General features: G+C 48.9%; 1 protein-coding gene across 1 annotated transcript; it reads left to right on the top strand.

Annotated features, from left to right (window-relative positions):
• Positions 1-6,345: 6,345 nt before the first annotated feature.
• Positions 6,346-9,556, top strand: LOC306928725 (mid1-interacting protein 1-like; the record flags this gene model as incomplete). Its single annotated transcript, XM_079508995.1, has 2 exons — positions 6,346-6,836; positions 9,205-9,556. 2 exons carry the CDS (start codon positions 6,346-6,348, stop codon positions 9,554-9,556), a joined length of 843 nt encoding a protein of 280 aa, XP_079365121.1.
• Between the last annotated feature and the right edge of the window lie 2,362 nt (positions 9,557-11,918).

Genomic DNA, 11,918 nt, shown 5'->3' with positions numbered 1-11,918 from the left:
ACGGGTGTTATACTCCTGCGTTGTATTGGACGGCACCACCTGTCCCGGTGGAGGCTCCTCACTGGAGGAGTAGGTCGAAGGGCTCTACGTACTCCCGGTGGAGGCTCCTCACTGGAGGAGTAGGTCGAAGGGCTCTACGTACTCCCGGTGGAGGCTCCTCACTGGAGGAGTAGGTCGAAGGGCTCTACGTACTCCCGGTGGAGGCTCCTCACTGGAGGAGTAGGGTGAAAGGCTCTACGTCCTCCCGGTGGAGGCTCCTCACTGGAGGAGTAGGGTGAAAGGCTCTACGTCCTCCCGGTGGAGGCTCCTCACTGGAGGACGTAGGACGAAGGGCTCTACGTCCTCCCGGTGGAGGCTCCTCACTGGAGGACGTAGGACGAAGGGCTCTACGTCCTCCCGGTGGAGGCTCCTCACTGGAGGAGTAGGACGAAGGGCTCTACGTCCTCCCGGTGGAGGCTCCTCACTGGAGGAGTAGGACGAAAGGCTCTACGTCCTCCCGGTGGAGGCTCCTCACTGGAGGAGTAGGTCGAAGGGCTCTACGTCCTCCCGGTGGAGGCTCCTCACTGGGAGGAGTAGGACGAAAGGCTCTACGTCCTCCCGGTGGAGGCTCCTCACTGGGAGGAGTAGGACGAAAGGCTCTACGTCCTCCCGGTGGAGGCTCCTCACTGGAGGAGTAGGACGAAAGGCTCTACGTCCTCTCGGTGGAGGCTCCTCACTCACTGGCAGGTGAGTCACATACAACAGCAGAGACGACGACAACACGGAAACCAACACGTGGGGAGGAATTAATTGGCATCTCGACTAACGTGGGGAGAAAAAGGAGTATAGACTCTAATACTAATACACACTAGAACTGACCTCTGTCCAGTGACTGCACTCTGTCCAGTGACTGCACTCTGTCCAGTGACTGCACTCTGTCCAGTGACTGCACTCTGTCCAGTGACTGCACTCTGTCCAGTGACTGCACTCTGTCCAGTGACTGCACTCTGTCCAGTGACTGCACTCTGTCCAGTGACTGCACTCTGTCCATGCACTCTGTCCAGTGACTGCACTCTGTCCAGTGACTGCACTCTGTCCATGCACTCTGTCCAGTGACTGCACTCTGTCCAGTGACTGCACTCTGTCCAGTGACTGCACTCTGTCCAGTGACTGCACTCTGTCCAGTGACTGCACTCTGTCCATGCACTCTGTCCAGTGACTGCACTCTGTCCAGTGACTGCACTCTGTCCAGTGACTGCACTCTGTCCAGTGACTGCACTCTGTCCAGTGACTGCACTCTGTCCAGTGACTGCACTCTGTCCAGTGACTGCACTCTGTCCAGTGACTGCACTCTGTCCAGTGACTGCACTCTGTCCAGTGACTGCACTCTGTCCAGTGACTGCACTCTGTCCAGTGACTGCACTCTGTCCAGTGACTGCACTCTGTCCATGCACTCTGTCCAGTGACTGCACTCTGTCCAGTGACTGCACTCTGTCCATGCACTCTGTCCAGTGACTGCACTCTGTCCAGTGACTGCACTCTGTCCAGTGACTGCACTCTGTCCAGTGACTGCACTCTGTCCAGTGACTGCACTCTGTCCATGCACTCTGTCCAGTGACTGCACTCTGTCCAGTGACTGCACTCTGTCCAGTGACTGCACTCTGTCCATGCACTCTGTCCAGTGACTGCACTCTGTCCAGTGACTGCACTCTGTCCATGCACTCTGTCCAGTGACTGCACTCTGTCCAGTGACTGCACTCTGTCCATGCACTCTGTCCAGTGACTGCACTCTGTCCATGCACTCTGTCCAGTGACTGCACTCTGTCCAGTGACTGCACTCTGTCCAGTGACTGCACTCTGTCCAGTGACTGCACTCTGTCCATGCACTCTGTCCAGTGACTGCACTCTGTCCAGTGACTGCACTCTGTCCAGTGACTGCACTCTGTCCATGCACTCTGTCCAGTGACTGCACTCTGTCCAGTGACTGCACTCTGTCCAGTGACTGCACTCTGTCCAGTGACTGCACTCTGTCCATGCACTCTGTCCAGTGACTGCACTCTGTCCAGTGACTGCACTCTGTCCAGTGACTGCACTCTGTCCAGTTAACTGCACTCTGTCCAGTGACTGCACTCTGTCCAGTGACTGCACTCTGTCCAGTGACTGCACTCTGTCCAGTGACTGCACTCTGTCCAGTGAACTGCACTCTGTCCAGTGACTGCACTCTGTCCAGTGACTGCACTCTGTCCATGCACTCTGTCCAGTGACTGCACTCTGTCCAGTGACTGCACTCTGTCCAGTTAACTGCACTCTGTCCAGTGACTGCACTCTGTCCAGTGACTGCACTCTGTCCAGTGACTGCACTCTGTCCAGTGACTGCACTCTGTCCAGTGAACTGCACTCTGTCCAGTGACTGCACTCTGTCCAGTGACTGCACTCTGTCCAGTGAACTGCACTCTGTCCAGTGACTGCACTCTGTCCAGTGACTGCACTCTGTCCAGTGACTGCACTCTGTCCAGTGAACTGCACTCTGTCCAGTGACTGCACTCTGTCCAGTGACTGCACTCTGTCCAGTGAACTGCACTCTGTCCAGTGAACTGCACTCTGTCCAGTGACTGCACTCTGTCCAGTGACTGCACTCTGTCCAGTGACTGCACTCTAGTGCCCAAGCAGAGCGCACAAGTACTACCGTCCTCCACTGGCTGTCGATGGTGACGTAATTAAGATATGTTTCAATATTGGTTGGGTAACAGGTAACGTATGTTTACATGTATGTCACTTCAAAGTAGTATACTGTGGTCGGATGGACCAAAAGTGGTACAGTATGTATGTATGGTAGGTATATTCTATATAACTTATAATTGGCTGTTGATGGTGACGTAATTAAGATATGTTTCAATGTTGGGTGGGTAAAAGGTAATGTATGTTTGTATACATGTATGTAATCTTAATTACGTCACCATCAACAGCCGATTATAACCACGCCTACCATACATACATATACCACTTCTGGTCCAGCCGACCACAATACTTGCGTGCTCTGCTTGCGCAAGTAATAATCTCGCCCAAAGTAAGGAGGCCAGGGGTTCATGTGGTTAATTCAGCGGTGACTCCGATGTCCCCCCTATTGCAGGTGACGTCGCCACGGTCGCCTGTGCTGACGTCTTTCGCCAGTTTTCTCTCCTTGCGACTCTCCGGCCCGAGAAGTTGAGGAGACGGAGTGTGCAGTTCAGCCGCTGCCAGAGTTAAAGGGACATGTTATCACCGCTGGAAGACACTGCAGTCACAACATGTTTATAGTATTTGTAGTATAACAGCAGCACAATTTGAAATGTTATGCAACCTATATGGCCTGAAGAATAATGAAGTCTGGGTGTCAGTGACTATAGGGTTTGACTGGATTGCTGAATTCCTACAATGACCATGATGCCTTGGTGCACTAGCTGTCCACCTTGTGGAGAGGGGGAAGGCTGTCTTACTCAAGCGTTATTCATAGTCTAGATTTTCGGTGGTGAGTTGACCACCGCTTCACCCAAAACTAGTAAACTACAACATGACGTCACGGAGCCGCGGTGAAGAGCAAACCACCGCCCCAGCCCTTCTCTCTGTTTTTACTCACCACCGCTCCACGTTATTACAGCTCACCTCACCACCGGAGCGGTGGTCACCTCACCACCGGAGCGGTGGTCACCTTACCACCAGAGTGGTACCGAAGATCCAGACTATGAATAGGCCTTCAGAGCCATGGAGTAAGACAGAGTTACGACAACTCCGTTCACTTCATGGGGCCATGCAGGCTCATCTACATAGACTTCTATTGAAAAGGGACAACCGCAAGTTTACGGAATGCATTGGAGTGTATATCCATGGGTTCGCCCGAGTACATGAACCACGTGACTCTGGCTCTGGTCTTACTGAGACAACATGAAGTCCAGGAACCAAGTGAGACCAGTGCCTGTGATGTCACAGGCACTGTGAAATACTAAAATATCTGAAACCACATATTACACACATTAAAAAGCCCCAGGAAAGTGTTCTAAATCTTCTAAACGTCATTAACATAATGTTTGGGGTGAAGTGACACGTACTCCCCTTCACAGTCAGTCACATGGTCCAAACTGACTCTGGGCTTCTCCTCCATGGACAAGACAGAAGCTGCTATATGTGTTACAGCAAAATAGACCATTTTTGCAAGGTGTAGGTTGACTGAGTCAACTGACAAGGTGTAGGCTGGCTGAGTCAACTGACAAGGTGTAGGTTGACTGAGTCAACTGACAAGGTGTAGGCTGGCTGAGTCAACTGACAAGGTGTAGGCTGACTGACAGCCAGAATATAACATTGTTAAGGCAACAAATTGCATGAGATGACAGGACAGTATGACGGTATGGTAATTGCCTACCGTGTCATCCGTATGTAGTACAGCTGATATTGCCACATCATGGTTTATGAACCATCCATTAACACCATTAACACTTCCAACTAATGAGGATTTACATTATATGTTGGTTTGGTTGATTTGTAACACAGGAATGGATTGTCTAAACGGTGTCAACGTCAACGTCTACCCCGATGTGTGCACAGCTAGGGCACCTCCCCAAACTATTTGTCAAGAATTATGTTTCAGAAGTATTTAGTATTGACATGTGCTGTGTGTGTGTCTGTGCGTGTGTGCGTGCGTGCGTGCGTGCGTGCGTATAAATCACTTCTTTAACCCTTCATTAACACACTGTATGGCATTTGTGTTACATGATAAGATAAGGTACATTTAGGCTACATTATGATAAGGTATGTTGATGTTATTTGATCATATAAATAAGGTGGATGATTCACAATGAGACATGTCGATGTGATAAAAAACAAAAGATCAAATGAGATAACCCTATTGATCCCTGCTTGGGGTGGAGAGGATTCAACAAACCTGCAGTAAGAGTGAAACATCGTGTGAACCGTTACTGTAAGAGCAAGAGTCAATACAAATAAAATAAGATGAGATAGAATAAATGTAGTTGTATAGGTTCTGATAGACACCTGCACGCTCTGAATGAATGGGTTAACGACATATGTACAGTATATCAATAAAGATATTTGAATATACAGTTTATCTTCCAATTCATGTACATCCATCTTGTATTACATCCATATTGTATTACATCCATATTGTATTACATCTTGTATTACATCCATATTGTATTACATCTTGTATTACATCCATATTGTATTACATCTTGTATTACATCCATATTGTATTACATCTTGTATTACATCCATATTGTATTATATCTATACATGCGCCTGCACGTCTCTGTCTGTATATGTCTGTAATCTGTAATCCACGTAACTCCAGAACCGTTCGCCCACCGGCTTCAAATTTGACGCACGCGTTCCACACCCTCCAAAGGGAGTGCAGTGCCCGGTGTCGAGTCCGTCGGATAGCCGGTTGTCCAGAACCAGCCAAAGGCCTCTGCCCCGGGCTCTGGACCTGACCACCCCTATGGAGCTGACCTGTTCTGACATCACAATCCCCTGCCTGGTTTCTGGACCCTGATCGCCCCTATGTCTCCATATATGGAGCTGGCCTGTTCTGACTTCACAGTGATTGTTCTGACGTCTGCATAGACTCCATATGTGGGCATGTTTGACAAAGAACTCCATATATGGGCATAACAGGGAAACAGATGGGGCATGCATGATCATCTCGCATCGTTCCAAGTAGGTATAAATGGACATATATTATGTGCAACACTGACACCGACATCATCGACTGAATCTCCATTGACTACACATCTACGTCTGACATCACGTATTCCATATATGGTCATCACCTGGATCTCCACAGAACCCTACTGAGTGACCTCATCACGTGAATCTCCATATATGGAGCTAAAACCTACTGACATCAACTGGATCTCCATACATGGAAATGACGACACAACACTGACATCATCAGGATGAACTGAACAGTATAAAAGAAAATCAGCACCTCCTATTATGAGAGACTTAAAAAATAAATGCACTCAGGAATCTCTAACAATCTCAAACCCCTTACTTAACCCAGATACCTTTGTACCTTATACGACTCCTACACCCTCCACTGTATCTGGCCTTACTTAACCCAGATACCTTCATACTAGCTTTCTTTTAGACCACCTTGCCATAACCACACAGGTTAAACATCCCAGTTTAATAAATTCTAATCTGACACCACCACTGGAGGGAATTCATTGTCACTGTTCAGACGAGAGTTTGAATGTGAAATTTTATAAAGCACCGACAATTTCAACGTCAAGCGACTCTGCCTTATACCGCAACCTTATACCACAACAACCTGTTATTATATAATAACCATAAGCCAACCAAGCAGCCTTCACCATGATGCAGAATATCAACATCGCACCAGCCAGCAATAAGCGCACTCTGCTCAACATGATGCAGCGCTTTATATCAGCGGCCAACAACATGGATGAAACCGTCATGGTACCCAGCCTGCTGATGGACGTGCCGCTGGTGGAGGGCCAGACCTCTGCTCGGGTGGAGGAGGGTCTCCAACAACAATGCCCCAGAAAGCAGAGGGACATGTATGAGCATTACCTCCTCCTCAAATCCTTAAAGAACGACATGGAGTGGGGCCTGCTGACAAGAGAAATTAACAGTACTGGGGCGGCCACTAGCGGCTTCCTGGAGATGGCGGTCAAACAGGAGGAGAAGCCGCCAGTCTTTCCACTTGGTGACAACTCGGACCTTGAAGATCAGTTCCGCTACCACCTCAGGGGGTTGGTTGGAGTGTTGTCAAAACTCACAGTGCAAGCAGACGACCTCACCCGCCGCTACAAGAGGGTTATCAGCGGTGGAAACTTCATGAGGTCGCAACCAACCCACTTTGTTTCTCTTTAACTTTATTTTGAGGGGCGCTAGTTAGGCCCTCTATACAGCTTTTGTCCCCACATGTCTCAATATTTGCCATTGACAATGAATGGAGAAATTTGGTCAAATGGCCGCCAAATATGAAGTATACATTTAACCAACCAATAACATAAATTCAGTTGTTCATGGGAGGATGTATGATGATGTATAATGATAAGAGCGCCCCTCACTTCACATGGGTGTGATTATTTTTAACATGGACCGCTTGATGCACTTGAGAAGCCACCCCCCTCCCCCATCTCACCTAAAGGCCAGGGCCGGATTTACCCTCCCAAGGGCCCCCGGGCTAGACAAAATTTCAGGGCCCCCCTGAGCTGCGCGGTGCATTTCGGTCGCGCGGCAAAGCCAAACGGCTTTTTTGTTCTAATTTCGCTGTAATTTTGGGGTACCCAGCCCCCCCTAAAAGAGAAAGGCAGGCAGACAGACAGAGTAGTCGCTGAATGCAGGCTGCCATGCACAGCGACATTGGCACACACACAACACAGCGTCACTGTCTGCAGTGCAGACAGCAGAGCAGAAGCTCTCAATGTTTTAACCATAATATTAAATGCTGTAGCCCACCCTAGCCCAATGGTAAGTCTGCCCCTGTAGCCCACCCTAGCCCAATGGTAAGTCTGCCCCATGCTGTAGCCCACCCTAGCCCAATGGTAAGTCTGCCCCATGCTGTAGCCCACCCTAGCCCAATGGTAAGTCTGCCCCTGTAGCCCACCCTAGCCCAATGGTAAGTCTGCCCCTGTAGCCCACCCTAGCCCAATGGTAAGTCTGCCCCTGTAGCCCACCCTAGCCCAATGGTAAGTCTGCCCCTGTAGCCCACCCTAGCCCAATGGTAAGTCTGCCCCTGTAGCCCACCCTAGCCCAATGGTAAGTCTGCCCCTGTAGCCCACCCTAGCCCAATGGTAAGTCTGCCCCATGCTGTAGCCCACCCTAGCCCAATGGTAAGTCTGCCCCTGTAGCCCACCCTAGCCCAATGGTAAGTCTGCCCCTGTAGCCCACCCTAGCCCAATGGTAAGTCTGCCCCATGCTGTAGCCCACCCTAGCCCAATGGTAAGTCTGCCCCTGTAGCCCACCCTAGCCCAATGGTAAGTCTGCCCCTGTAGCCCACCCTAGCCCAATGGTAAGTCTGCCCCTGTAGCCCACCCTAGCCCAATGGTAAGTCTGCCCCTGTAGCCCACCCTAGCCCAATGGTAAGTCTGCCCCTGTAGCCCACCCTAGCCCAATGGTAAGTCTGCCCCTGTAGCCACCCTAGCCCAATGGTAAGTCTGCCCCATGCTGTAGCCCACCCTAGCCCAATGGTAAGTCTGCCCCTGCCCACTACGGTTATTTATTTGATATGTTTTGAACGGGTGGCGCACCTAAAGTCAGAGCGCGGTGGTCACATGAAGAGGAAGACTATAGCTGTAGCCACATCTACCAGAGAGCCGCGGGCGTTTTCGGCTGTCTCCCAGCTTCTTTTCCATTTTTTTAGACAGCTGGTGGATGGAAATTAAGCTCCACCCCTGCGGCTGACTGCCGCGGGGGCAAGCGTTTCCGGGAATCTGTCCGTCGCGGCAACCTGCCGCAGGGGTGGAGCTTCTTTTCCATCCACCAGCTGTCTAAAAACCCGGAAAAGAAGCTGGGAGACAGCCGAAAACGTCCGCGGCTTTCGGCTCAGGTGTGGAAACCCTGTATAGTCATACATAAGTAATTCTGAGGAGCTAGTCCTGATTGGCTGCCACACACGCTGCTGTCATGTATATTGGTTACTCAGGTCACATGACCAGGAAACAGGTAACAAGGAAGCAGGTAACAGAAGTCTTTAGAGACACCCAATGTTATGTTATGATTGAGACCGGCCAGTTGAGAGGAGCGTTCTTCGTTACTAAATAAATAAACCAGCGCTTTTTTTTCACCTGACAAATATCACTATGTGATAATTTCTTGTTTTTATATCAGTGGTTCAAACGACTCAAATCTTTATAATGTCAAGCACCCCCAAAGTGATAGGCCTATGTATAAAGTGGAGTTCCAGGGACCCCCAGAAGCAAAGATTTGAGTAAAAATGTTCACGTTAAAAACGAAACATTTGCACACATTTTATATATCTGCTATTTTTGAATAGCAAAAGATTATGCCTTTTAGCAACAAAAAAAAGACAGTTTTCTCGGTTTTAATGTGTTAAATGGTTAAGTAATAGCATACAACTGAGGTAGAATTATTATGCATTTACACACACACATACACACACACTACACACACAAACACGAGCATTTAACAAAACTGAATGCGGTACATTTGGTCAGAAGTGTAAAACCCTTCATTGTGTTCCAGGACTGTTTGTGAATGTGATGGCCCTGCCTCGAGCTCGAGGGGCTCGTCTCCCTTTCCTTACAAGAACTTCCCAGAGGAGGGGGCTGAACCTTACAGCACCGCCTGGGACGACCCAGAGGAGGGGGCTGAACCTTACAGCACCGCCTGGGACGACCCAGAGGAGGGGGCTGAACCTTACAGCACCGCCTGGGACGACCCAGAGGAGGGGGCTGAACTTTACAGCACCGCCTGGGACGACCCAGAGGAGGGGGCTGAACCTTACAGCACCGCCTGGGACGACCCAGAGGAGGGGGCTGAACCTTACAGCACCGCCTGGGACGACCCGCCACGCGCTGGGAGCACGCGCCCATAAACACCCAGTACCACCCAGAACATACTGTAGTTTTAAAGCATTTCTCAGGGGTTTGAAATTGAAGCTACAGTCTATTACGTTTTTTTGTCTGTTGTCTCCCTCTCCTGGCGGTAAGAGGTAACTGCATCAATGTCTGAAGCTACATATAGCACTGCATTTAGTGAGTGCTGCTTGAGGCTTCCAGGTGAATGTTGGTGGTTCACTTATATTATTTATTAAGGGTGGGATTTTGAACCACAGACGTGGGGTTGCAAGGGGGACTACTAGCATGTTTATTTTGTAATTGTTTGTTTTCTTCGATAGATCATAGACTCATTTGAGTTGAAATTCCTAATAAATCAAAACCTGCACAACACCAAGGCCTGTACTAGATATCTTGTTTTAACATACTATACAAATTTGGTTAAAAATATTATTTAGTCACTGTAGCTTTAAACTAGATATACATACACAATGGGTTATGTCTCTGTTCAGTTACTCAAATCAGACCACAATGCAAGGCAATTCGTGTTGCTGTGTGTGTGTGTGTGTGTGTGTGTGTGTGTGTGTGTGTGTGTGTGTGTGTGTGTGTGTGTGTGTGTGTGTGTGTGTGTGTGTGTGTGTGTGTGTGTGTGTGTGTGTGTGTGTGTGTGTGTGTGTGTGTGTGTGTGTGCGTGCGTGCGTGCGTGAATATACATGCACACACCACCATCATCATCGTATTTGTCTTTCAAACACAGATGTGAAACACGGATACAAAACACAGATGTGAATTACAGATACAAAACACAAATACAGAGCACAGATGTGAAACACGGATACAAAACACAGATGCTAAATACAGATACAAAACACAAATCTGAACTTGTGAGTTCACTCACGTGAGTTGCAAATCTGAACTTGTGATTTACAAATCTGTAATATTTACTGTGACACTTTTGATACTGTTCCGACACCATACTTTCTGTCGTTCCTAATGATAGTTCTCTATTTCAATCTCTGGGTCCTTGGTGGACTCATCCAGTTTTGTTTCAGAGAAACTTAGGATGTTTGCCTTACCGCTTTGGAACAATTGTCTGATTTCAGCCAGTTTGGGTCCAAGGCTGTTGATGTTCAGGTAAAACAAATGGATTCCGTTGACGCTGGCAATACTGTTAATGTCCTCCATGTTAAAATAGGAGAGCGGAGGGCCATTGTTGGTGTGTGCAGTAGCCGCGGGTTGCCATGGGGGGAGGGTGGGGGGTCAGATTTTACGGGGGCCAGTTTCGAATTGCAGCCATCCGTAGGTGCCCTTTGAGAGCGGTTTTGAAGGAGTCAAGGGATTCGCATGTCTTAATGACTGTTGGTAGGGCGTTCCACATTTTGGTGGCATAGGAGCGAAAAGAATTTAGTCCCTTGTTTGTGCCGAATCTGGGTTGTACATGGTTCGTTGCACTCCCTCTGGTGTTGTGGGTGTGGACTTCGTTAACATTAAGGAAGTATTTAGACAGGTACATGGGTATCTTGGTGGAGTATCGAATCTTGTGGACCAGACCCATTGCAAGATGCTGTACTCTGTCGCCAACCCTAAGCCATGCCAGTCTGTCAAAGTGGGCAGGGGTGAGGTGGGTTCGGGGGGTGAGGCCAAGTAGGAGCCTGACCAGTTTGTTTTGGGAAGTCTGGAGCCTAGTTTTAAGGGCCTTTGAGGTGCTGTGGTACCAGGAGGTGCATGCATAGTCAAAGAAACCTTGTACAAGGGCTCCTGTTAAGGTCTTCAAGGTGTTTTTGTTGACCAGTGAGGAGATCCTGTAAAGGAATCTTGTTCTTTGATTGACTTTTTTGATTACGTTGGAAAGATTAGCCTCCAGGATGGAACCTAGGTAGGTCATTTCATCTTTTCGTGTGATAATATTGTCACCCACTCTAACCAAGTAGCCATCTGCCTTGTTGAGATTACTATTTGATCCGAAGAGAATGGATTAAGTTTTTCCCAGGTGTAAGGATAGTTTGTTATCAGCGAGCCAGGTGCAGATTCTACCGAGTTCAGAGCTGAGGGTCTTTTCAACCTGCAGTTTGTTCCTGCCCGAGACCAGCAGTGCTGAGTCATCTGTGAACAGGAACAAGTTGCAGTCACAAGCTGATGTCATGTCGTGTGTGTGTGTGTGTGTGTGTGTGTGTGTGTGTGTGTGTGTGTGTGTGTGTGTGTGTGTGTGTGTGTGTGTGTGTGTGTGTGTGTGTGTGTGTGTGTGTGTGTGTGTGTGTGTGTGCGTGCGTGCGTGCCCGCGTGCGTGCCCGCGCTGTAGATAAGCAGGCTCACACACACACACACACACACACACACACACACACATCCCATGACTGAAAGACATGTTTTGTTAATCTTAGAATCTTTAGTTTGTTGATG

Source organism: Electrona antarctica (genome assembly GCF_951216825.1).
Source record: "Electrona antarctica genome assembly, chromosome: 8".
NCBI classification, from domain to species: domain Eukaryota; kingdom Metazoa; phylum Chordata; class Actinopteri; order Myctophiformes; family Myctophidae; genus Electrona; species Electrona antarctica.
The sequence above is the reverse complement of the archived record's forward strand: the minus strand, read 5'-3'. Positions and strand labels throughout refer to the sequence as shown.